Source organism: Mchenga conophoros, linkage group LG7, assembly GCF_057382185.1.
Source record: "Mchenga conophoros isolate Kocher_MC1m ecotype Shallow Benthic linkage group LG7, M_conophoros_male_GT1.1, whole genome shotgun sequence".
Lineage (NCBI taxonomy): Eukaryota > Metazoa > Chordata > Actinopteri > Cichliformes > Cichlidae > Mchenga > Mchenga conophoros.
This window is the reverse complement of record NC_140532.1, coordinates 5,119,168-5,146,960: the sequence shown is the minus strand read 5'-3', so window position 1 is coordinate 5,146,960 and position 27,793 is coordinate 5,119,168. Positions and strand designations below refer to the sequence as shown.

At 40.5% G+C, this 27,793-nt stretch overlaps 2 protein-coding genes across 4 annotated transcripts; one reads left to right on the top strand and one right to left on the bottom strand.

The window, feature by feature from the left end:
* Positions 1-591: 591 nt before the first annotated feature.
* Positions 592-22,123, bottom strand: ush1c (Usher syndrome 1C). The gene is given in 28 exon segments (XM_085281362.1): positions 592-1,058; positions 2,049-2,104; positions 2,329-2,438; positions 3,901-4,000; positions 4,088-4,141; positions 5,016-5,057; positions 5,817-5,950; positions 5,953-6,034; positions 6,742-6,870; positions 7,038-7,091; positions 7,489-8,139; positions 8,489-8,605; positions 8,741-8,905; positions 9,150-9,199; positions 9,570-9,638; positions 9,814-9,947; positions 10,031-10,096; positions 14,445-14,587; positions 16,532-16,588; positions 16,971-17,030; positions 17,124-17,312; positions 17,392-17,449; positions 17,559-17,583; positions 17,681-17,789; positions 18,634-18,772; positions 18,895-19,038; positions 20,205-20,272; positions 22,001-22,123. Coding segments are annotated over 28 exon segments (3,054 nt in total). The 5' UTR covers positions 22,037-22,123; the 3' UTR covers positions 592-1,045.
* ccdc77 (coiled-coil domain containing 77) lies at positions 21,996-27,005 on the top strand. 3 transcript variants are annotated; one of them, XM_085281683.1, is made up of 13 exons: positions 21,996-22,123; positions 22,474-22,613; positions 23,299-23,346; positions 23,712-23,898; positions 24,000-24,142; positions 24,497-24,593; positions 24,858-24,948; positions 25,129-25,217; positions 25,338-25,486; positions 25,656-25,911; positions 26,081-26,206; positions 26,330-26,482; positions 26,711-27,005. In XM_085281683.1, the coding sequence occupies exons 3-13, from the start codon at positions 23,312-23,314 to the stop codon at positions 26,855-26,857; spliced, it is 1,473 nt and encodes a 490-aa protein (XP_085137809.1). In that variant the 5' UTR covers positions 21,996-22,123; positions 22,474-22,613; positions 23,299-23,311; the 3' UTR covers positions 26,858-27,005. The 3 variants fall into 3 exon arrangements, with proteins under 3 accessions (XP_085137809.1, XP_085137807.1, XP_085137808.1); XM_085281681.1 differs by having other exon boundaries at positions 25,126-25,217; XM_085281682.1 differs by lacking the exons at positions 21,996-22,123; positions 22,474-22,613 and adding an exon at positions 22,927-22,946 and having other exon boundaries at positions 25,126-25,217.
* Positions 27,006-27,793: the final 788 nt, after the last annotated feature.

Genomic DNA, 27,793 nt, shown 5'->3' with positions numbered 1-27,793 from the left:
ATTCTCTTTATTTTTTGTGTTTGCCACCTTTAACTTAAACACACCGATTACAAATCTGATGCTGGCCCATTTGATGACACGGAGGATTATCTAAAGCACACGATTCCATTCGATCAGTATTCACGAAGGAGCTTTGTCGCCCCCTGTGGACATTCGGTCACAGCCCTCAGCATAACTTGCAAAAACGAGTAAATAATCAAGCAGTTGACCTCATGATCCACTTTTGAAACCAACAAAAGTGGAACCTGGTATAGTTTAAGCAGTTTCACAGTCAGCTTCAGTTATGTACAAAATCACATCATTAAGGTCCTGGATTAAAATCCACCAACTGGCAGGGTTTATGGTACCTCCATGCCCCCTCTGAGCCATCATCCATACCTTCCCCCCCACAGCCCAAAGTCATACATGTTGGGTTATCTGTTGATTGGCTGTAAGTCTCTATTCTATATGCTATATGCTACACTTCAATAGCCCCCCCTCCATAACAGCTGGAACACCTACTCTACCAGGGATAAGCAAGGAAGAATATGGATCAATTAAGCTTAAATCATAAAAATATACAGTGTATAATGAAAAGGCATTGACACGCACTCGCATAATTATTTTTTATTTTTACATGTATTTTTTTTGCATCACTAACTTAGAAACAGTGTTTAAAAAGGAAAACATGAAGCAGAAAAATTAGCATGCACAACACAACCTCATTTCATGTCCTTAAGAGGAGCTATTGATTACAAATTGTCTTTTTTTCCCCCCCCTTTCTTATACTGACAGATGAAAGGAAAGCTCAGGTGTGTCTAAATTAGAAGAAGCGATGAAGATTGGTGGTGACAACTGCATATTGACTGGACCATCCATTATCAAGCCAAGACAGTGACAGCTCATATAGACAGCATGGCTCAATTTTAGAAAGAAAAACCAAGTAAAGACAAAAAGACCATGTTGGGCAAGTTGATGTGTCGTGTTGCGATTGGTGAATCGTGGAAGAATCAAAAATTATAAGCTTCTCAATTAGTCTGGTTTTCTTGGCAGGTTGTAGATGAGATCAAAAGAACGTCCTGCAAGAGAAAAGATCTGTCAGATCTACTTTATTCAACTGCATCAAACACAAAGATTAAATCCGCTGTGCTTTATTAACTGTTAACAAATGTATGCGCTGGAAAAACTTCAGTCACTTCACACTCAGCACTACAGGCCAACACATGCAGCTGAGCACCAAAAACATGAAATCATTTTATTTATCTTTATATCAAAAACACTCCAGATCCAACCCTGGGAATGGGCTGGTTTCAGAACATGTAACAGTCCCATTGAACAACATGAATCAGAATAACTGCTGAAGGCTGGCAGGAGTCCTAGGCTGCTTTTACAAGTGTCCATGACCTCATGAGGTACCACAGAGGCCTTACGTGTATGGATGCGTTTATTTATGACTCCCTGGGTTGTGATCTGACAGATATATGGAGGCACAGGTCACTGATCGCATTAGTTGTAAATGTCTTCACTCAAACAGCATGGCTTTATCACTGGACAGGCTGTCTTGAGGTGACATTTTCTAAATAAGCTGCATATTGTGTCCACATAGAGTTATTGTCACACTTTCTTTATGTGGCACTAGCCGAGCTATAACAGGAAGAGAGATTCTTTGCTTTCCTCTAAATGACAGGGAGACTGTCACATGCCCTTAAGAACAACAACAACAAAAAAAATGGGGCCAAATAAAAACAAGCGCCACACCAAACATCCCCCGGGACGTGCAGTGAAGAAGAGGAGGTTTGAAGACTACGTCGATTACCAGGATGAGGGTGAGGTACAGGAGAGGGAGGGCTAGTGCTGAAGTAGGTAGCCATGTCTGTAAAGTGTTGCACTGCCTTCAAACACCTTTCTGTTCACGGTGTGACTGACTGATGCTGACTTAGGGCTGCATACACATGCACACACACGCACACACACACACACACCTATAAACACCTGAACAAAATCCATTTTATTTCATTAAACTTCTAACAAAATGCTGCATAAATAATAAGAAGAACGTGAATGCTTACACTTCATCCTCATAGTCTTTTGGGGGGGCCACAGCGATCACCACATCGATCCAATCCTGGGGGTGAAAACCAATTTGCATGTGACTGAATCAATAGGAGTTATGAACTCAAGCAGCCCGACTGAATCTACAACACACACAATCAATCAGGGTTGATAAGGTTTTTAATGAAAATCAATAAAACACCATGCTGCACTAAGGGGGTGAAATTTCTACTTAACAAAAAAAGGGGGAGGGAGGGAGCATGGCGTTTCATTTAATCTGAATCTCTGGAGTCATACCCCTCCACTGCTCCAGGCTCGAGTCAGAGAGTTTTGCCCCTCAGTCAGTGTGGCATCAATCAGGATCTTCCCATTCACAGCCATGAGTTCATCCCCGGGTACAATCCCACCTACAAAGACAGATGTCACAGATATTTAACTGGGCAGCAGCATCAACAGGAGACAATAGCAACACTGTAAATGTAAAAAAAAATAAAAATTAAATATATATACATACACACACATATATATACACACACACACACACACACACACATATATATACACACACACATATATATACACACACATATATATTTATATATCTATATATCTAAATATCTAAATATATCTAATATTTAGATTGCTTTAGCAGTTCTTAACCCTGTAACACCAAGTGTATCATATTTCATATATTGCAAAAATGATGCAAATTGATATTTAATTTCTTGCTTGTTTGTTTTTTTAATTTGTCAGAAGGTTAAATAAATACTCCAGTTTCAAAAAAGTTAAACATTTTCTGGCTATTCAGGTTCACAGGTTTAAGTATGCCTGGATAACACTGATAACTAACGCAGTGCCTGTTGTCACAGCAAAGGTGCATGTCACAATAAGGAGGTTTATTGATCCCCTTTGAGGTCAGAGACCGTATCACAATGCCCCTGATGATGTAATTTTACTACAAAAAGAACAGGACTGCCACTCATTCAACCAGAGGCACACACACAAATATTCACCTCATATATATTTTACAAATAAATAAATGAATCTCTGCCACTGAACCCTTGATGACACCTCAATTCATATCAACAAGATAGGGAGAGACCGCCCACGCTAACTTCTGATGCTGATTACAGAAATCACTCAGTTCAGAAAAGAGCTTCAAAGGTTACCCCGAGTAGGATTTCAAAGGGAAAAACACCTCAAGCTTGGTGTGTATGTTGCTGGAACCTGAGGGAGTGGAACACCAGGTTATAAGACATTTTGATGATGGTCAGCTCATTCTATTATTTCAGGGTCTATACCTTATAATTTCAAGTGCCCTGACATGAATTGGCACAACAAAATAAAGCAGAACTGAACTCCTGTTCTGTTAGGTAGGAATAGGACCTGTTTTAAGGGCATGAAAAAAAAATGCATCTTGGCTGATCAGCTCAGTAGGAAAAACCAAAGACAAACTGCTGTTAACACCAGTTTGTATTGTGCATCTCCATGTCCAGCATTTGTTCAGACTACACACTGTTGATGAGTCCGTCTGCCACTAGTCAAGCACCAGATTTGATTAGCAAACCGTGGCAAAGAAAACAAGATGCTTCAAGAACTAATGTGGATGTTTAGGTTTTCCAGCTGTTGACGCTAGCAGGACAAAGTCATGTGGCTTGTTAAGAACAAGCAGTTTAAGTAAACAGACTCAAAGACTTTGACACTTGTATTTAGCGAGTTAACCTTCACTAACATCCACCTTTGCTGAGGTCAACATGCCTGTGAATGAAGCCACTACATCAGTAGCTTTTAAAGCAAAGCTTTAAAAAACTGAAATACAGATTTTTAGAAATCATGACATGCAAGTGTGGAGATTAAAAATGAACTAACCGTGCTTATCAGCAGCACCACCCTCATACACTGCAGATACCACCAACTTCCCCAAAGGAGAGTCTGCTCCCCCCTCCAGCGCCAGGTCAAGGTTTCCATCCTTAAGAATGATAAGCAAACACACCATGAGTCGTTTTCTTGAATATCTTCCTTTTCCTCTCCTCACAGCAACAAAGGCTCTGCCTACCTTTTTGATTCGCAGCTGCCTCACATCTCGGCCGGCTATCTGGTCCGCAGAGAACTATGACAGAGAAAGGATCGCAGATGGAGAGGCACAAACTAACTGATCAATAAAACGAATGAGGTGGCAGCATAATGAATAGCTCGCTACTCTTTGAACATGTGTTTAGCCACAAACAAAGAATATTTAAAATGCAGGACTGTAGGGAAAAAAAGAGATCACTGCAGCTTTTTAAGTTAATGAAAAGCTGCCTGTTTCACATCAAACTGTTAATGATAATTATAATATGTTTGATCTATTGGCTAGCTACCAGAAATTAGTTATGCAGCAGTATTTAGTCTAGTTTATTTACCGGCTGACACCTGTCACTTATTGATATTATTACTAAATTAGTTTTTTAACCTATCATTTTCTCCCACTTTATAAATTGTGTCAGCAATACCAATTTTTAATGACATCACTAGGTAAGTAATTAGGCCTATCAGCTGTCTTGATTATCTACTGATCACATGCTTGTAAACAAAACCATTAACTTTATATTTTCACAAATATAAAAATGATGGATCTCTAGTGGTCAAATACAGTAAGACCATTTTTGTTGCTTAAAAGGTTGAATTTTGAAAGTTTGATTTTGATTGATAAAACTGTTGCTGAGATATGACTTTACATCTTTTTTGAAGCCTCACTGCATATTTTAATAGACTGCAATAGCAGAAAGCTTAAAAAAAGACATGATTATATAGGGTCATATGCTATAATGGCTTTTGGGAGGATTTGTCAAAGAATCATCTGCTTTTGTAAGAAACTTTGTGGCTCGTGAAAAAGCAGAAACTGAATTTTGGACTGAATTCCTCTAAACAGTCTTTATTTGTGATTTTATACTATCTGCAGCACATTCTGCATAGCTGTAGTGTTAGGCTTGGCCATACGATACCATGGAGTAGGGGTCAAAGTCATCCACATATTTCTGAAATCCCTGAAAGAGAATCAAAAGGCAGTTTATTAAAAATGATCAATATGTCAATAGGAAGTTAATAAAGAGCACATCACTGCAGACATGAGCTGTTTAACAAGTCACTGCATGGTGTGCTGGCCAGATTTCCTTTGACAATCACTCCTATGTTGATCTGATAAAGGGGAAACACAGTCATTTATTTTAAAAAAGCACTTCGGCTTTTAAGGCGTTACACAGTTGCTTTGAAAGCCTCACCCCTTAATTCCGTTATCAAGACAATAATTCACACTAACATGCACAGGCAGAAAAAACTCACAAATCATTCTAAACGGCTGTTTAATTTCATAGGAAGGAAACAAGAGCAAACGGACATCACATTTACGCAGTTATGAGTCAGAGAGGCTCATTTCCTGTTGTTACACAGTGGCTCAAAGTTGGACATAGAAGACGAACTCATTGGTAATGTACGTTTTGATTTGCTGTGGCTGGAGAGAGGAGCCATCAAGCAATGCAAACAGGTGTAGTGTTTAAATATTAAACTAAAGCCACATGAAAGCGTAAAGCAACCGTGTTCCTTTCTTCTGGTTATGTAGACTGTACAAGAAACACGTAGACAGATATTTCAACCACTTGGAGTCTTCAGTGAGCCTCTATGAGAGAGTTCAAAGCATCACTTGCCATCACTGCTGTAAAACCAAACCTTTGACATGCATTCCTTTATGGAGTAGACAATATCGTCATCTACTCCAAATCAATAGAAGCTCAGCTACATCAAAAGACAGTGATGCACATGGGGAAAAACGAAGAAGCCATCACTGAGGTTTCACTCAATAGCCAAACCTGAGGCGTAAGCATGGAGATTAAAAAAAAGAAAAAAAGAACAGAAGAAAAGCACTGCAGAGTATTAATGGAGAAGTTGACATATGGATTACTTGTCGCTTGTTGTTTGTTTTAAAAGACGAGTTGAAAGGCACCATCCGTTTCAACATTTCAGGAGGCTGAAACACAAAAGCAGGTAAAGACTTTTAGTCCAGTCTGAACACTTTAAAGATGAAACTTTAGACCAGGTTGAGCAGCAGTGTGTTACTGCCCCCTCTGGTTCAAAGTCCGGGTGACTTCTGACCACATTTAGCTACATTTACCTGTAACACAGTTTCAGCTTACCATCGCTGGCTGTTTACATTGACATTACACTATGCCAGCAACTAACAATTGCTACTAAGAAACTGATGGTTTTATTGATTACAATAAAACAAAAAAAATATTAATTCTATTAATGCCATCAAATGTTTTGTTGTGCCCAAAAATGCCTGTTTATTATGAATAATAATCACTTAATGGCTCATTTCAGCATATCAGTGCTGAAGTGTGTTGTGTTGTGACTCTGTGACAGTTACTGGAAAACAAAGCTGTTCTTTTGAATTTTAAAATGCAGATTTTAACATTCATAGCCTGCCCAGTTTGATCCAAGTTTATTACAAGAAGATTAACTGGTCACCTTTATAATATGAAACCTACAGACTGGGAAACAGCTGGAGAATCAGGGAAACTCATCAGGAGTCTGAGATGAGGCAAAGAGTAATTCTTCAGCCGGCTGATGGCATGCTGTGTCAAAAGTCTGAATGTCTGATGACCCTTTTAAGCTACCAATGGTTTTTATCTTGAGAATATTCGAAAATTCACTGCAGTGTAATGTGTTTATTACCAGGCCATCAGATCGTAGAGCAGGTCTGTGTGGATCTGGGCGGTGGGTCTGTGACTGAGGCAGCATGACAGGCTTAGACATGACCGGGGCCATCTGACGCCTCTGATTGGGGGGACTGGGAGCTAGTTGCTAATGGGGAAAGACCAGGTTTCCAAGCAACAACTGAGCAAAGGGTAGTATTGAAATATATATATTTGCTTATTTGGAAAAGCACATTATTTTAAATGAACAAAAAAAAAAGAAAAGAAGAAGGTGCGATTACAAACGTCAGCATGACCTTTTGCAGCAAGACTCACCAGCGGGCTGCTTGAAGTTGAAACACGACTGGCATGGGATGTATTTCTCATTACCTGAGCCACAGTGGAATATAATGAAACTTTCAGCCCTCTGGCACAAACAGACCACTCAGGAAAATATCAGCGCAAGACACTCCAAGACCCACACCCGTTCTCTCAGATATCACACCATGGCTGAGAGTTCAAAAGCATCTACTGCCAACCCCAGAGGCCCAACTGCACACGCACAAACATAAGAAGAAAGAAGAAACCACACACTACAAAGAAACACAAGCAGCTCACTGTAGATAGAACGTGCTGCTCTCTCTTCATGCATTAAAACATCCGAACACATAAGAGACGACATGCACCTAAACCTACGCATTGAAGAAAAACTAATGTTGCTATTGAAGATGTAGCAATCTACATCTTCAATAGCAACTCACATGTTTCACACATGAGGATCTCTGACCTTTGGACTGGAGGGGTAGGACATTTCACTAGTGTTAGACGAGTAAATCCCTCCTCTGGGGAGATATCTGCCTGCCTCCCACTCACTCCTGGGTTCTGGTGGACTGGGGGGATGCTGGTGATGATGGTTTTGGTACACTCTGATGGTGCCAAGTTGTTCTTCAGAGAGCTGTGGAGGTGGCGGTGGTGGAGGAGGTGGGGGCGGCGGAGGAGGAGGAGGGGGTGGGGGCGGAGGGGGCCGGGGAGCAGGTTGAGGGGACGATGGAGGTCGCGACACACGAGACGGGTAATGAGAGGAAGGTTGGGGGTGCGGCTGAGGTCTCAGCCTCTTATTCGTCAAAGTGGATGAGGCAGATGGAGGTTTCCTAGCATTAGGTGGGGAAGGGGGCCGGCGCTGTGGGGACGCCTGAGAAGGAGAGGGGGGATAGTTATGGATGGTTGGATTCAGGTTGGGCGAGCGTGGAGGGAGAGGCAAGGGAGGGGGTGGCTGGCTGGTGCTGGGCTGGGTGGGGGCTAGTCTTTTTAATGGGCCCCTCAAGCTCTGATCCACTTCGTCCAGGTTAATGTCGTCCAGATCAGTGGTGGCCAGGTGAAGACCACCAGGAAAACGCTTCACTTTTGGCTCAGAAGCAGGGGAGCGTGGTGGGGAGAGCTTAGAAGTCAGAATGAAATGGAAAAAATTTCACCTCACGTTAATTCACCTTTTAAACCATTTCACAATGAATGCACCTTAAGAAAAAAATACCGCCTGAACTTTTCTACCAAATTACACAAAAACATGACTGGCTGAATATTCTGTTCAACAAACAAATGACTGCATTTAATATTCAGCTCATGGTGCAGTCTCCCTGTTTTTGTTCCATGCAAATGAGTGAACCGATGCCACCTTGCTCATTATTGTTGGGCTGCTGTGCCTTCAAAGCAGTATATATGTTCTTTAACCAGTATTTTAAACATTGCATATAAAATTACATTCAGACAGAGGAGGTCTCACTCTGTACCTCGGGGGATTCGTTCTCCACACACGAGATCTGCTCCAGTCGTGTCTGACATAGACGCTCCACCCAGTGCTGCACCTTTTCTGACTCCTCTAAGTCTTCTCTCTCCGTCTCTGAAACCTGGTACAGAGTCAGAGCCAGGCAGCATCACACAACAGGAGTCAGTCCTTCACGCATGCTTGCACGCTGATCTATAAAATAACCGATGTATGCAGCTGAACTCAGCGCTTGCTCCTCTGCACCCCCTCCACATACCTCCTGAACCAGCCGACTGATCTTGAGTTGCTTCTCTCGCTCGTGCATCTCTTCCTTCTCTTTGGCGAGTTTCAGCTCAAACTCCATCTCCTTCTTGTTTTTTCTCTGCTCCTGCAGTGTGTCTGTGTTGGACACTTTCTTCTTTTTCTTCTTTTTGTCTCCTTTCTGACATATCACCAGTTAGTCAGAATACAAGGAAGGAACGGGGACAGGCAAATCTGCCAATCCAAACTCAAAAGCACTGCAGGCAAATAAAGCCTAGTGATACCACACAGTGTATGAATAAAAAACCCTAGCAAACCACTTTCACTTAGTGAATAAAGTTAAAAGCAAAAGCCCTGATTTTAAACGTCTAACCAACACTATAAGAAGACATCACAGCAAACTGAACCCACACAGCTGACAGTACCTTGCGTAATGATGGCAGTTTCCCCTCATATCGATAAAACCAGCCAAATGCTAAAGACAGAAATGAACAGGTCAAGCTTACAAGGATGATTTCAGATTAAACAGTGACATCAAACTCCATCATCCCAGCCAAACAAAGCACTCAAAGAGAGAAATGAATCCATTCATGCTGTCCAAATAAAAAAAATGAAGTTGTAACTGCATTTCAAGTGATGCAAAACATGTGCTGGCATTAACTTTCAGCAGCTTCTACCAACAAAAAAAACAAAAAAACAGCTGGGGTAATAATACAAACATAAGACTCCCATTGTGAAACTGTGATTGGCAAAGGAAATCCTGCACTTGTCTTTGCGTTTGCTGCTTCGCTTCGCGCAGACATCCACCTACAACAGCTGTCACAATGTCAGCTGAGGCCCCACACTCACTTCTCTGTCCTCCTCGTCCTCCTCATCCTCCTCATCTTCCTCATCTTCCTCAGCGAAAGAGTTGACTTCATCAGCATAAAGAAGAGGTCATAAAAAGCAGCACAGCACACAGCAGCGGCAGAGAGAGAGAGAGCGCAGAGAAACTGGGTGAATGAAGTAAAACACGAGCGCCTCGCTGGTTTCAGAACGAAACACAGGATTCATGCATTTTAAAAAGAAGACACTGCTGTCGGTCCTTACGAGAACTTTTGGCCTTTGGAGTTGGGGTGGTTCTTGGTGATGGGACCTTTGGACTGGATTTAGGGCTCTTGGGTCTGTCAGTACCATAGTCCTCCTCCCACTCTCTGTTGTGTTTTTTCTCCATAGCTTCAATCCTACAGAGATGTACGAAATTATATACACATTTAAACAATATTTGCTTGGAAGTTCATCACATTAAAAGTAATCAGTTGTGCACCTTTCCATTTCCTTCTGATAACGCTCCTCCTCTTCTGCAGCTTTCTGAGAGAGCTCCATCTTTCGTCTATAAAACAAACCAATATCTTCCGTTTACACAACATGTTAGTGTACTGGGCTCTAATCAGCAACCAGTGGGCGAAAGGAATATAGATGTTACTTTGACACCCATGAGCCAGCTAAATAATCTAGAGGCAACCCATCGGCCTGCAAAATCCCCAGAGAGCAGTTAATTAGGATTCCCACCCCCCACGATCGATCCAAAGGATCCTCTGCCAGCGTCTCGTGTCCATGCTTTGACATTTAGGTGACCATCGTGGTGCAGGTGGTTTTACTGCTTTGGCCATTTGGTGTCTGCAATTACAACTTGTCTCCTTTTGCGTGTCAATTTATAATATACACACATATTATTCATTCCCAGGTATTGTTGGAGATGAATATTACAACTGAAAGCACTGAGGTTATCAAGTGTATCCTCTGAATTTACAAGCAGCGGGCTAAATTTGTAAATGATTTAATAAAGTGAACATTATAAGATGTATAAGTTAGATTAAAGAGTATTCCTGTGTATTTGTTGATTAATGTTTCTGATGCACACAGCTGGTCATTTTTGCAATCATCTGTTTGTAGATCAGTGGGAAAAGAATAAATAAGTAATCAGTCACTAATTGACTGACTGGATCCAGAGAAGACTGCTTTCTGGAAAATATTGAGGGAACATCAGTCAACGCCTTTCCCATTAGATGATGACATTTCATCTCTGATTATTGACCCAGTTGTTAGTTTACTTTGTACACTTGAGGGCATACTAGGCTGACAGCAGTGCTCTGTGAATGATCACAAAAAATAACCTTCCAGCTGATGAACTGAGTGTCTTTGTTCCCCTGTTTGTTACAATAACAAGTAGCAGCATTTTAATCATTGAAAAAGCCTCCTATTGATGTTCGTTATTTGCAGAACATTTGCCCGGAGTTCCCATATTTTTGCATAAATAGTTTCATCTGCTTACAAAGGTAGTACACTCTCATTGCCTGATATTGTCTGTGGTTTCAGTATGACCATGCCTTAACATTATGAAATGTAATGAAGGGGAATTTGATAATAATTCATTGGCAATGTTTTATTAAACAGCCCATGATTTTCACATCCAGCTGCAGGAGCAAAGTCAGGGGACCACTCCACATAACCAATGGTGAAGCCTTTTAGAGGGCTAAATTTGCATCTAGTAATTGTGTGACATTTTATCACAACAATTTTTTTGTCAGTGTTCTGTAAAATTTGTTGTTTGCACATTTTAATGGTGGAAAAACTCATTTAAATTGTAATTTACTTTCTTTATTGATTTATATAGCACTCTTCACAGGATAAAAACCACAAAGTGCTTCACAATAATATAAAACAGATAAACGTACAATCAAACATACAGCACAAATCTAATTAAAAGCTAGTCTGAATAAGTGAGTCTTAAGATGATCTCAGGATCAAATTATCTCAGGATCTTTATCAACAACCCACATAGCAAAATTGGTATGGTCCGGGTCTGGCCCACACAATGTGCTTACACATGGCCCACATACCGCAAAGAATGACGGCCCTTTGGTGGCCCAGACCTGGTTTGCCAAAGGTGGCCCACATATGGGCCAGCACAAGGCCAGTTGCAGACACACTGGTGGTTTTGCTGGCCCATGTGTGGATTACCTCTGGCAAACCTTGTCTGGGCCACCAAAGGGCCGTCATTCTTTGCGGTATGTGGGCCATGTGTAAGTTGTGTGCAGCCACGGGCCAGTTGCAGACACACCGCTGGCCCAGAACAGTTTCAGCTCTGGCCCCAGATGTCAGCCTAATGTGTACCTTAATTAAGCCATGTAATAACAACATGTTAATAATAGTGCAAAAGTAACATAATGAAACTCTGTTCAGACAGTGAATGGCCTGATTCTTATAGAGCATTTTTCAACTCTCCTAACCACACACTTTCTCTTAACTGAGTGCTTTCTAACTACATTCATACTCACGACATGCAGACTGGAGGACCCAGGGATCGAACCACTAACCTTCCAATCAATAGGTGACCTACTCTACCACCTGAGCTACAGCCACCCACTGGCAAAAATGAGTAAACCCTCACTAGGTTTTGGACAAAGTGTACACTCACAAACCTGTCAAACCTGCATTAGTGGGACTTCAGGAAGCACACAGCCCCACTCCCCCCCATCATCCTGACTGACACCCCCATCACCTCTGTGGACTCATTCCGCTTCCTGGGTACCACCATCACCCAGGACCTGAAGTGGGAGCCCACCATCACCTCCGTCATCAAGAAAGCCCAGCAGAGGATGTACTTCCTGAGGCAGCTGAAGAAATTCAACCTGCCAACACGGACGATGATGCAATTCTACACTGCAATCATCGAGTCCATCCTCACCTCCTCCATCACCGTGTGGTACGCTGGAGCCACTATCAGGGACAAACAGAGACTGCAGCGTGTTGTGCGCTCTGCTGAGAAGGTGATTGGCTGCAGACTCCCATCTCTGCAGGACCTGTACACCTCCAGGACATTGCGGCGTGCAGCTCGGATCTCAGCTGACCCTTCTCACCCTGGATACAGTCTGTTTGACCTGCTCCCCTCAGGCAGGAGGCTCCGGTCCATTCGCACCAGAACCTCTCGCCATAAGAACAGTTTCTTCCCCTCTGCTGTTGAACACATGAACAATAACCATATGACTGTTCCCACCACTAACACATGACCCTACGCTGTGTTCACTGCATCATTCCATGTTTGGCACTGATCACCACCTGCACTCATGTATATATCTATCTACTTAGCACTTTTAATTCTTATTCTTATTTTTATGTCTATTTTAGCGTAATTTATGACAGTATGTTTGCACTGAAGCACCGCAGCAATTTCCTGATGTTGTAAACCTGCTCAACATTTGGCAATAAACCCTTTCTGATTTGAAATGTTGGCTTTCATAGAAGTATAGTATTACAACATGGCATTTGGGTCTTCTAACTAAAATAGTCAAATAGGAACATAAACAGTGCCATCATTGCCAGACCTGCCCCACATCTGGTTGACATACACTCTGCCATGACACCGGTCAGTCAGAAGTGCCAGCTTGATGCCAGATCCGGGCCAGGCCTGTTTTCTATGAGCCTGGGCCACATAAACCAAACCACAATCGAGCCAGATGTGGCATGCCATCACATAGACAGTGCCATCTATGCCAGGCCTGGCCCATATCTGGATGGCATACGTCTTATCATGCCAGAAGTCAACCAGCAGTGCCGGCTTGATACCAGATCGGGGGCCAGACCTGCTTGCTATGTGGGAAAGGAAAAATAATAGACTGAAGGGTACATATATGCTTATTATCTATGGTTAGTCCCATGAGTATTTGGACAGTGACACAGTTTTTGTAGTTTTGCCTCTGTACGCCACCACAGTGGCAAAGAATGAAGACACGACTTTACTTCAGAGGGGTTATTATAACTGTTTTGGAATTAGATGGATTTTTACACATATTCACCAACTTTCAGAGGCTCAAAACTAACTCTCGGGGGTTTTATAACCAGGTTAGTGACATCTTTTGATTTGAAATCCATGGTGGTATTGCACACAGCCAAACTGTAAGATTTGGTGAACATTTCCTATTTTCCACTCAGAAAGACCATTAGTGGGGCATCAGCTGTTGTTTTACTCTAATAAAAAGTCCAGCAGACACAAACTAACATCCATATTCATTTGGACATATTGTTCAGGTGCTTCTAAAGCACAGGTGTCGAACTCCAGGCCTCGAGGGCCGGTGTCCTGCAGGTTTTAGATGTGTCCTTCATCCAAGACAGCTGATTTAAATGGCTAAATTACCTCCTCAACATGTCTTGAAGTTCTCCAGAAGCCTGTTAATGAACTAATCTTTGATTCAGGTGTGTTGACTCTGGGTGAGATCTAAAACCTGCAGGACACCGGCCCCCGAGGCCTGGAGTTTGACACCCCTGTTCTAAAGAATATGATTCCAATACGAACAGTTTTTTAAGTTTTTGGCTTCTTGTTGCCTAGAAAGACACCGTGAGAGCACTGATAAAGTTACTACAACAAACATTTACATGTCATATTACTGATGACCTATCTATAGCATAAAAAAATATCTTAGTGGCATTTACATTAGTAAGGCTTTCTCCTGTTAGGATTACCTGAAAACAAAGTGTGATCCAAAGCCTAAGTAACATCTGTTTGAACAGAGTCAGATCAACGTCGTACCTTTGAAGTTAAAGCGACAGCAAGCTTGCTAACTAGCATGAAGTCAGCATCTTGCATTACAACATAAACTATACAACTCCCACCATACACTGCAGAAGCTCCATCTCGTGTCAGGACAAGGTTAATTAGAAGTTTTGTGCTGTTCACTCACTGTCTCTCCTTCTCCTGCTGCTCTTTAATGATTTTGTTGGTCTCCAGTGCCACCTTCTTCTGGTGCATCAGCTCCTTCCTCTCCACGTCCCTGCGGGCCTCCAGTGCCAGACGCTCCTCATCTGTCATAAACAGCTCACTGCCCTGAGAGAGTGAGAGCCACAGACAGTAATGACGGAAAGACATACAGCAGGGGTCCTCAAACTTTAGCTCTGGAGACTGACAGGCAAGTCCAAACCAGTCTCTCTGACCGAGAACAGAGGGGAGATGTCAGTTTTTGGAACCTGACATCCTTGAAGCCTCTCAGAATCATTGAGTAGATCAGCAATTTCTATTACTGGTATATAATTACAATATCCTGTGTTGTCCTTATAGCTGCATCTCTTCTTCTTTTTGGCCCGAGTGTAATTAACTGAAGCAGGTGCTGAACTTAAGAGCAGTCACACCCTAATGTCTGGGTTTGTGGCATTGTTCATACATTCTTCTGTTATTGTAACAAGTCTCGACCCTGGATTCATCAGACCCTTTTTTTTCTGTCGTGTCCTGTATATGTCAGTCTTGAAGCGTTTGTCCTTGTTACCTCTGCTGAGAAGTGGTACAGAGACCACTAAACATCCCTCAAGACCACATGCATCTTTTTGTGACCTTGGCGTATTGATTTTCTGATGGTGTGCTCACTTTTTGGTGCTCTTGCATGTTTTCAAATGTCACAGTACTGATTAATAAACAATTTTCTGCAGATAGCATGAGGTATAGCCACATAAAAGCAGGTGAAAATGGCTTCTGATTTACATCAGCATTAATTATAAACACTGTTTCAGCAGAATAGCTCTAACTTAATTTTAAATTCATTGTATACTGCAATTTTGTTATCCAACTGCTGGAACAAAACGCTATAAAATGCATTCTAGAGGTATACTTTATATCACGGTGTTACACTGCATATTGCAAATGTTCTGGATGATTTAATGCTGCAGGGTTCCCCAAATATGCAGAAAAATAACATCATACCAATATGAAAAGCCGTTTTAAAACTAAAGTGTCTCTGACCTGAAGGTGATTTACTGCACACGTCCAAACAAAGACATACTCACAGATAACGACATTAGACGGGCACCAAGGAAATAAATAAATAAGATGTGAATGCCTGTCTCTGTTACACAGGCCTCATGACTGAGTCCCAGAGCAAACAACATGATGAGTAACTTGACTGATGATAAATGTCGCTCCTGCAGACAGCGGGGCTACAGCACAGGCTGGTGCTGTTATGCCTCCAAAACAAACAGACAGATTAATCTGAGCAATGCAGGAATGTAAATGAGAAACTAAGCAGGAGGCAGAAGTCTCTGTCTCTTCGTCCATGACAGATGATCCCGTAAGTGTTTTACTTTCTCAGAGGAACCTGCTTTCTCAGAAGTTGCTTCAAAACTGAGGAAAGTGATTTTATCTGAAAGGTTTCTCCACATCTGCATATTATTCTGTAAAGTTATGCAAAATAGTAAAAGATTTTGCCCTTATTAACTTCTTAAGCCCCGAGCCTAACTGATCTCCTGCCTTTTGCCCCGTATCAGGGGGACAGAAGTTAAATATCAATGAAATTTGACGATTCATATGTGACTCGATCGGGGCTTGCTAGCGTTAGACTCTTTATCAAATCCATCTCATTGCATATGGGTTTGATTAAACAAGCTGCAGTAAAAGCATAAACTAAAATTTTATGCACTTATTAATTATATACACTCATTGGACGCTTTATTACATACATCTAACTAGTACCAGATTGGACCCTTATATCCAATGAAAGATGAATTGCCTTCATCTTTCACTGCAATTATTTTTTAAGGTGTCGGACACATTCCTTAGAGATTTTGGTCCATATCGATATGACGGCATCACACAGTTGTTCCAGATTTGTCAGGTAGATGTGGTCAACAGCAATGTTCAGGTAGGCTGTGGCAGTTAAACGATGCTCAGTTTTTAATAATGGGCCCAAATTGTGCCATGAAAATATCCCCCACATCATTACACCACCAGCAGCAGCAGCAGCAGCCTGACGTACATTTGTATTCAAAACAAGAGTGTACTTACAGCTCCTGCCAGAACTGTAATAGTCAAACTTCTGCTGCTCTTCAGGACTTTCACGGCCTGGAAATGTTGAAACAGAGGATTTTAAATAGCACTTGTAAAGTTCAGTTTTATGAAATTAAAGAGAAAAAAAAAAACAGACAATCTCTGGAGCCCGCGTTGTGTGTCCTATTTGCATTCATCAGCGTGTGAATTATTCAGTTAAATATAGAAACATGCTGCAAGCTTGGTTTTGGCCATCAGCCACAGGAAGGATTTTTGCTGGTTAAACACTAATTTGGCTTTGGTAATGCACCTCAGTGATTTAAGCTGAGAACAAACACAAGCAGTGAGAGAGGGCTTAACTTTTACTACCATGAGAGGCATAGTTTTTTAAAAACAAAGAGAAATTTTAAAAAAGGAAATAAAAACATATAAAATAATTAAATTAAGCAAAACATACGTCTCTGTGGTCCATGTTAGTGAAATCCACTCCGTTCACCTCCACAATCTGGTCTCCAGCCTACATTTTGATACGACGGACATATTCACTGTCAATAGATTTACGAGTATCATAATTTAATACGATCTCTGCAGTCTTTTAGAAAAAAATCACCTCAAGCCCAACTTCTGCAGAGAGGGAGCCTGGCTTGACGTTACTGATGTATATACCAGGTTTTTGGGTTGGACCACTGGATATGCTGATGCCCATGCCCTTGGTACCCACAAGACTGAGGAAAACTTTCTTCTCCTTGATCTCCTTTCCTCCAATGGATGCCAAACCGGCCACACTGCTTTTTTTCTCCTTGAAGAGTACAGGAGAAGTCTTTTAGCTGGCTGGTAAACAAACACCATTAAGAAGAAAGTAGCATTTCATCTCTCACCCCCGATTCAGAAACAAACTGGTCGACAAACTGCCACTTCAGGGGTTCATCTGATGAGCTGGAGAAATGAGAAAAAACTATGAGAATTCAGCCCTGCACAGCAGCAGTATTCTAGAGCACGGCACAGTTTGTTACAACAGTAATACACAAGTGGATTCATATCTCACGTTTTCACTGGGATCATCCCCACGTCTGCACAGAAAAATAAGTAAGATAACACAAGTTAGATCACTTTCATGTTAGCAGGTAATGGCACTACTAATGGACACAAAGTCTGTGGTTAACCTACGTCGAACTTTGAGTGACACGACATTCTTTGTCTTGATGAGACTGATGACCTCCTCGTGGATACAGGAGGAAATAGAGTATCCATTGATACGCACAATCTCATCACCAACCTATATATGAAGACAGGAGAATATATCATAGATGAGAAATTAAATGTCATTATGTAAGTGGTTTACAGTCAAATGCTTCCTTCATAAGTCTATTTTACACTATGTAAGGCCGGTTTAAAACACTACACACTTGCAATAAAAAAAAATCTATTCAGTTAAAATTTAAAATCTCCGATTGAAGATTCTTGTATTTGATTAGGCCAGAAATGATCACCATTATCAAAGGTCTCAGTAGTAGTAAAAAGTTACTTTGTTATAACAGTTATAAAAAAAGCTAAAGCACAAAATGTAAAAAAAAAAAAAAAAAGAAAAAGATTAAGTACAATGGTATATATATATATATATAAAACATGAATTAAATAAAAGGCTCCATGACAAAACAAAAAAAAAATACTGGCAAACACCAGCGCTACCCCTCAGCCTCCTAGTGGACACACTGTGGTATCAATTTTAATCTCCTACGTTGCCTCGTTCTCCAGTTATTGCATTCATGAACTTGGGTGTCCACGTCACCCACCTGCCCACCCGGTGGGGTAATGACAATACCCAATTAGCTTTTGACAGCAGAGGGGTAAAAACTAAACAGAATTTTAAATAAATATAACATAAGATTAAATGGAAAAAATAAGCACTAACTGAATTTAAGTTTACTCTTTTACTGACATTTTCTGTTTGTATTCAACTAGAACTAGGAATATTAAATCCACCCCCATTATAAAGAGATATAATTATTCCGCATGTGGATAGATTCGTAAATAGTGCTGTAACCCCAGTCTGTATACTCATATTTTTTTTAAAGAATAAAAAAATCTGTAGAAACAAACATAAATTATAATTATAGTACCTGTAGGCCCACATTATCAGCTTGTCCCTCTTTTATAATCTGGGATATATAAAGACCACAGCCAAACTCAAGCCCTCCTCGGACGCTCAGACCTAGACCATCACGATTAGTCCGATCCAAACGCACCTCTTTTAGCTTCCTGCACACATCAGGTGAGAGAGGAAAATATTAAGCAAGATGTACAAGCCAACATAAGGTGAATGCATGCCAGGGTCAATAACTGCATGCTAAAAAGGCAATAAATAACCATGTTGTACTCACCTTGACCTCTTGGGGGTGAGCAAGTCATACTCCACCTGGTGTTTGAGAGGGATGAGAGGTCGGATGGCGTCAAACAAGGGGAGACGCTTTGGTTCGTTAATTACCAGCTTTAGGTCTCCCACCAGCACTCGCAAATCCATCGACCTGGAAAGTGAGAGGAGGATAATTAGCGGTTTCACAACAATTTACCACATCTGCTAATTTATGCAATTACAAAACGCTGAAAGCTCCCCTTGAAAACCAAACAATATGAGAAAGTCTGCAAAAAAGGGATTTCCAAAAAGGCTGGGATGCTGTGAAAAATGTAGATAATTATTTAAACTCATATTTAATTGTTTCAAAGAGCTATTGCTTAGTCATTTTTGTTTCATAATATGCCAAATGGTTTTCAAAGCATGATATGTCTGGAGTGCAGGTGGGTCAGTTTAGGAACCAGACTCTTTTCCTGATCCGTGTGGGATTTTTCCCTTGACACTGACAAGGAGATGAAAATCTCACTTCTATCAGAGTCTAAACACCTGATTTTTAAAACGTTTGTACTTTACCTTCTGATGCAATTGATCAGGATTTACAAAGCAATCTCTCTAGAGCCACAGGCATTTTCTCCTCACAATAAAAAAAACAAAAAAACCATCCAAATGTCCCTTTGAGTATTTTTTTAATTTCAGGATAAAGGGCAACTGGAACAGCAATTAACGCAGCAAAGTAAATGCTATGGTATGAAATTCTTCCAGGTCACCTTCCTTTTGAATAATTAATATGTGCCATTTTAGCTCCATTTGGAGGTTGAACATAAAAAGAGCTTTTGTTGATAACTGGCCAGGCTTGTCGGAGCTCAGTGGAAACTGATCAGAGGCTTAACCAATAGGGTCACAGGACTGTGCCTCTGTACAAAGATTAATTGAAACCTAGACCTATCCCTCCCCCCTCTCATGTCCTCCAGGACCACATTTTCATCAAAAAACACGACCCAGAGGAGGATTTGAACCAGAGTTCTGCGAGCATTAAAACTGTCAGGGACAAGATTAATGGCTCCTAAATATTATTCATGAAAATATTAAAAGCTAGAGAAAACATACAGAAGCAGAAGAAGATGTTTTTTGTATTTAAATCTATACAGATACTACAAAGACCCATACATGCCTACAGTTCCTTCGTTGTAACTCTTTTTGGCTATAGTTGTGCAAAGTTATTTAAGGACATAATCTATTCCATAATCATCAATGTTTTAGTCATAAAGTGTGAAAAATCAGTGAGGAAATACAACACACACTCTGTAGACATGCTGAGCAGTGACAGATGGTACTCACTGGTGATACATGCGGAGGACGTCATACAGGTAATCCTTTTCTGCTTCATTTTCAATCAGCAACTCCACCTGCAAGAAAACACAAGCATCTGGTACCATCCTTCTTCATTAAGGCCCCTGAAACACACTGTATCTCTCCCCTGTTTTCCTGTCAGCTACAGGGGGTGAGCCGTGTGTGTGTGTGTGTGTGTGTGTGTGTGTGTGTGTGTGTGTGTGTGTGTGTGTCCGAGTCATACAAACCTGATGACGGTTCAGTTGCAGCAGGATAGTTTTAAGGAACCGTTTGGGCCAGTCGCTGATATAACACATTTTACCATCTGTCTCCAGCAAAATCTCTCCTATAATAAGCTGAAAGCCTCACTTTCTAAGACATTAAAGTTCAGATAACTCCCTGGATGTCCATGTGCTAAACGTGTAATGGGCTGCCCATGTCTAACCATCAAACCCCTGGGAGGAAATAATGGCCACAGGGATGAGGAGAGGCTGCAGTAGGAAGGTCCGGAGTGTCACCTTACATCTCAAAAAGAAGTAAACATTCACACACGCACGCCTCATGTTGAATAATCAGACCTCAAATTAAAGAACAGGCATCATAGAGCACACACCCTCCAAGGACCATTTCTGCAGGGGTTAAAGTTAAGGCAGCGCCACTGAGCCACACAGGGTGTGTGAACGGTCATAAACTTCTCTTTTTCCTGCAGACTGAGCCACATGGACCTTGGCACCATAAACCAGTAAAGTATAGATAACTTGTTAGGCAGACAAGCATTTCTGGTTTAAAGATCAGAACTGTTTTCATACAGTGAGCTTCTCTGTCACAGTGTAGTACCTACAGAATAAAAATGTGTGACTTTTATGCAAATAAAAACACAATAAAATTGCACAATAATCCAATTTTCAGGCAAATCAGACCATAAAACTGACAAACATCCTCAACCAAACAATTAAGACAGTGCCGCAAACAGAAACAAAGCCCATTTGTGCCTCATTCACCCCTCAGCCTCTAATTAAACCCGTAAATTGTCGCATCTCTTCCGCTTAGCTGCTCGTATCTGACACATTATCTAATGCGAAAGCGCCCTTTGTGGAGAGCCTACAATATGGGACTCTGCTTGCCTGCGTGCAGCACAGATGGCTGTGAGGTGATCCCTACATGCTCTGGGGACGAAAAAGCCTTGAACATATCGTGTTCTCTTCCTCTGTTATCTTTGCTGCTGATGACTTTTTGGGGGGAAGTAGTCAACACCGCCCACACACGTATAATTTCAAGTTGATTCGCTGCATGAATGAATCCTGACTCCTAATAACATTTTATACTGCTTGTTGTTTACTATAGTGACCTCTGCCGTATAACTTTTACCTGAATAAGAATAAGGTACCAATCAAGAGGGAAAACAGTCTTACAGCAACCTCTTAAATTGTGCAAAGAGATTTAAGTGTCATCAAAAAGACAAAATCCCCCGACACTCGTTTCACTTGGGCAGCAGATGAGATTAGAAGCAGATGTTTCAGCTAAATAAAAACCCGTAAATCTACTACAACAACATTAAAAACAAACAGCAACTTTATTTCTTAATGATATGTTTGAATTACTGTTAAAATAAAAGTTGAGGATTTTTTGTTTTTGTTTTGTTTTTTATTCGTCGCTTTGTCGGGCAGGCCTGTCTACGCAACATCTCACCGGCAGACACCTGAGCCAGCCAGCGAAGAGACAACCAGGTAGAAAAAAAACCAGCTTCATTTAACATCTATTTAATTCATGTAAAATAGTAAAAACTGTTGTTATTTTTATCATACCTTGTGCCTAAATTCTCGAGCAACTTTCCGCTCCATTGTTGAGAAACACCACAAAGCGGTCCGACGTGAGATCTCAGCGTTGGTCAAGTTTGACGGGAAGCGGCCGGAGGTCAATACGTCAAGGTAGTAGGACTGCAATCGGAGCTTCCGGTTAAAAATGTTATAGTGATATGCTTATTCGTCAAAATTAAAGGGGTCTTTGTTGTAAATATAGTCACTTTTAATATTGAAAAACATCGTGTCCACAAAATTTAATTGCTGTACGCTTTATTTCAAGCTCAAATTTATAATTAAGACCTTTATTTTGAAGGGTTGACTGTGTCGCTTGGACTTCTTGCTAAGTCTGATTAATTTGTTGATAATTAAACAAATAAATAAAGGATTGAATAAATAAACGAATTAAACACACGTCATCATATGTTTTTTTTAATAAATATATTCATGATAATAAAATATTATATTATATTTTTTAGGTTGTTGTCTCTACGGTCCCTAGGTGGCAAAATAACGTCTGTTACGGCTGAGTTCCTACGAAGAAGAAAAAGGGGCGGTAACTTCCTGATTTCAAAAGAACAACACCGCGGTGCTGCTAGACTGTTTAAAGTTGTAACGGGTGAGTAAAATTCAGAAGTATTTAAGCGAAAAGAAAACCTGGAAAAACGTACGACAGCTATATTGGTGCGCTATATAATATGACATTTCTTATTTCTCATGAATTCATCACCATGAAAAATAAAACATACCTACTCATTTTGCTACGACATGCTCTTTTTTATAGATTATTTTTTATGTGAAGTACAGGTTCTTTGTGACCAACTGAATCATTGACGTGGCCGTTTAATATGGGTTTAAAGCGTTAAATTATCCCTCGGCAAGAATAGCGGACTGGTTTTAAAAGTCCCGCTCCCCCTACCGCCCAGTGTGTGGCAACCGAGATACACGACTGGTATAAATTACCCTGTTAGCTCTGCAATCCACTCTAGAAGTTCTTTTAGTTGACGTATTCACCGGTTATGTAACGTGTCATAATAATTAGAAATACTGCAAAGGGTAATATTTTGCTTGTCCACCAATTCCTAATACAAGATGTGTTTATTTTTTTCTAATGATGTATTTCAGTATTTGTATAATTATATCTGTTCTGCTGACTCCGTTTATGCTCTTTACATAATTGGGCTCTTAAAGTATGTGAATATTAAGACCACAAAACTGTTTTAAGTGCTCATTATTTAAAAACAACTCATTATTCATGTAAACCTTTTAAGCATCTGTATATGTATTTTCCATTTTGTTTACAGTGTCTGCAACAGGATGGGGTCCCCAAAGAAACATGCAACACCACACAGGTAAAGAACATGCATTTGACACGCTGAACGCTGGACTTTTGTTGCCATAGCACAGAGTGAGCCAGAGTAATGCTTTTTACTTTAATCTCCCTAAATGATACTTGGATTTATTGTGACAGTCTGGTTCCCCTACTGTTACAGACTCATCCCACATGGATTAAGCGTTATTACCTAAATGGGTTTAAATTCCTGGGTAATCCTTTACGCAGTTTATATGTCATTGGTAAAGTGCTGTGATATTGTAGCTGTTACAGTTACAACCAAAGTGTGAGTCTTCAATGCCCAAATGTAAATTGTATGCCAGTATCATCTTCTTCAAAATGCTTCATGTTCTTTGTTTTCTTTTTCTGTTTTTCACCCACCAGGACTACTATTCGTACCCCGGGTCAGGAGCTTGACTCGCCACTCCCCCCTATTCACGAGCGTCTGGCGCAACTGCGTCCATCCAGAGAGCTTCTGGAGTTCTACAGACAGAAGATTGCCCAGTTTGATAGCGAGCACTTGGAGCTGCTGCAGATGCTGGAAAAGTATAAAAGCCTCACTGAAGATCAGGTGAGAGATGGGAGTCAATGTGAGAGGCTTTGATGTTGAGCCATTTGTGCCAAAGAATCTTTGCCTGACTAATCTTGCCTCCCTTCATAATGCCCTGAAAGCATAAGCTACAGTGGGAAATACGACAGCGCGAAGGAGAGATTGCAGAGCTTCAGAGTGCTCTGAGTGACATGCAGGTCTACCTTTTCCAAGAGAGAGAGCAGTCTCTGCGGCTTTATGCAGAAAACGACAGACTAAAGATCAGGTAGGTGTACAGTTCAACCTTAAGTATAGCATTTAATATTGATAAAAGTGAGTCACAGTGCCTGCAGAGAATGATTACTATTCTGTCAATAGTGATGAGTTACTTTACCATCTGGCTTACTGCAACTAACCAAGTATTTATTTTATTTTTTTACATATTTTTAATAATTAAAACCAGTGGAATGCACAGATATATGTTAACATATTTCGTTAAGAAAGTTGAAGCCTATACAAGTTATTCTTGACTGATAGCAGTAGGTGTGTGGCATTTGATATCTTGATAACTTGTAACCACCATTATCTGTTGTTGCTTCTGTGTATAAAACTTTATTACCATCTAGCCACTGTTTTACAGAGAGCTGGAGGACAGGAAGAAAATCCAACACCTTCTTGCTCTTGTGGGTCCTGATACAGGAGAGATGACATATTTCCACCGGGAACCTCCTCACAAGGTACGTGCTTACTTCATTGTAGGTCATTTTCTGAGTCGATGCTTTGAACTCAAATTTATAATCTCAGTAAGATACACTGGATTGGCTGGTGCTGCTAAACAGAACTACAGCATTTTTAATGATATTAGCAAAGTCCTTCTAAAAGCAAGCCTCCGTTTGGCTGTTATCATGGTAATGCAGTCAGGCAGTTGTTTAGGGTTATGACATTGAAGCTCCCAGAGTAGTTAAAAATACTGTTGTACTACTGTTATTGCTATATTTCAGGTCACTATCTCACAGAGGTACCCAGAGTCAAGACTGGAGGAAAGTCTCAGTCTTAGGCCAACAAAGTTGAGACCTGCTGCAACCAGGAAAGGTTTGAAAATATATTTTTCTACAAATAATATTATTTTCTTTCGTCTGATTATTCAAGAAAATGTGAATGTATTTTATTTGTGTTGTTGTTTTTGTTTGTTTTTAATCAAGTCATCACTACTTATGTATTTAAACCAGCCTTTTGTAATGACCATGCCGTTTTGATTTTATATTTAAGCAGAGAGTGGCAGGAGAACTAAATTTGCAGATAGAGAAAATGGAGAGAACTTGGTACAGTACAACAATGAAAAAGAGACATTGTTGCTACAGGTATGGGCCCACTTTATGTATGCTTGAAATGCGATTTCATTTATATGATCTGTTACAGAAAGTTAAACATTTCTTTCTCTTGTGTGTCCTGTGTTTACATTTTGTGGCACATGTCTCCAGGTGGAGGCGTTGCAGGCTCAAATGGAAGAGCAGACTCGCCTGGCCAAAGAGCAGGTGGACGCTCTGCTGGAGGATCGAAAGATTAAAGCAGAGGAGGCCGAGGCACAGCGGCAGAGAGATCAGGACCGCATTGCTGCTCTGACTGACAAGTTAGTCTTATAGTTTATGTAGTTTATGATGTCTGTATTTTTAGTTATTTATCATTGTGACTTATAGCTGTTTGTAAAACAAACCTCTAGACTTTTGTCTTCTGTGGCTGACATTAAATTTCCATTAAATTTCCAGATTTACTTTTATTTATCTCCTTTGACATGTCAGACTCCAGCGAACTCAGAACCTGTTGCATGAGAGCACCAGAGATTTTTTACAGCTAAAGTTTGACACACGAGCTAATGAGAAGAGCTGGATGGTGGAGAAGGATCGCCTGCTGAGGGAACTGGACTCCTGCCACAGCCGTCTTAGGAAGGCCAGGGGTGTCAGCACTGAGTTGGGGCGAACGTGGCAGCCCAGCAGCAGCACAGCCCTCCCTCAGCCTCAGTCAGAGTCAGATCAGCCACACAAAGAGGAGTTAAAGGTAACATTAACTATCTGTTTGTGTTCATGAAAGTCTGTAAGAAGTATTTCCTGATTCCATTTCGCGAGGTTGTATAAATGCCTTTTATTAATGTCTTCAGAATAAATCACAGTTTTTTGGCGAGTTCATTGTAGTCTCTGTTTTTTTTCTTTATTCTTTTTTCAAACAGATATTGCAGGAGGAGCTGAAGCAAGCCAACCGTCTGGCAGACATGTACAGGGAGCAGTGCATTACTTTTGAAACAGAACTGTCCCAAATCAGAGAGGAAGGGGATGTGGGCAGGGAAATATTCAAGGTACACCAGTTTGATTGATGGTTCAGTCTGTACAAGCCTTATACACATCTCTGATTAAATGGTATCTGATGTTGATGGCGATCACCAAGTTTCTTTTTACTGATACCTTGCTTCTGTGTGCAGGAGCGTTCAGAGAAAATGGCCAAGCGCCTCCAGCTGATGACTCAGCGTTATGAGGCATTGGAGAAGAGGAGGGTGATGGAGGTGGAGGGCTTCAAGGCAGACCTTAAACTCCTCAGACAGAAACTCAAAGATGTAGAAAAACAGCTTCTGAAGGTAAAAAGATCAAACTGTGTGACCAATTGATTTTTATTAGAAAGTTATTTGTGATCTCAGCATGCCTGTGCTTGTTTTTACATATTATAAGCACTGTGAATGGCTTTAATTTTAATGCAAAACAAAGTTAAGCAAAACCTTCACCCATCTTCCTTCAATTTTTCCACCTTGCTCATGTCCAAAATCACATTTTAGTAAGTATTGACTGGGAGATTCTCTTTTCATCAGGTTACCTTGAATGTGGGGCCCAACCAGGACTTAGCCATCCTTCATGAAGTACGACAAACCAATGCCAGGACCAAAAAGGTTCAGGGCGAGCTGATGGCTCTGAAGGCAAAAATCTTTGGACTTGAAAATGAGCTAAGATACAGCTGAGAATAATGCTCTGATATTTTCTGTAATGTGTAGCTGTGTTTATCTCTGTTATGGCTGCTTATTCTGCTGTGTTTATTTTTAAAAACTAGACTAAATGTTGTTGATATTTTGTGCTTTGGACTAATAAAAATCGTAGAGTTATTTTAAATCAGTGTACAATCAGTTCTTTATATTTAATTAAAAAAGATGCAGCTTTGAATTTTTTTTACTGTGACAACCAAATTGTTGTCATTTTTATTTTTGGAATTGGGCAGTTTTTTAAATTTTCATATACAGATGAATGTTGGATGTCATCTTGGGATCATGGAACAGACGTTCATGTTCCACATCAAATGTGTAACCTTTATTGAAACAAGTACATACTATTCAAAGTTTACTGAATATGAATTTATTTGTACTTTTAAAATCATGTATTTTTTTTAAAAATATGACATATATAAGAACTTATGTTTACTAATGTGTTACATAGAAGCGTTTCAATAAGGAAAGATTATTAGAAAGGATGAAAATGATTTATCGATGAACAGAATATACACGGTTAGACTCCGATGGCCTATCTCAGCCGAATGGACCCTGGCTGTAAAAGGGATTAGAGCAGGACCCCCGGAGCTGAGATGAAGGTGGCTTGAATGGAGTTTGAGTGATGAGAGGTGGAGGTGGGTGGCACAAAGGCATCTGCAAAGGAGAATGACAGTAAACTAACTGAAGTAGGTAAAAATGTCAACAAACCTTGCTACTGGTTATAATAACCCAGATAAAATTAAGTAAAGTTTTTGTAAAACTAAGTGCAAATAATCAAGAAAAAATATGTACAAAAAAAAAAAAATTATTCGTATATTCGTTTTGTTTTATACAACTATACATGAAATGTGTCAGAAATGAGGAAAATTAGAGGGGGGAAATGCAAACATGCAAATCATAAAATGTAATATTTTG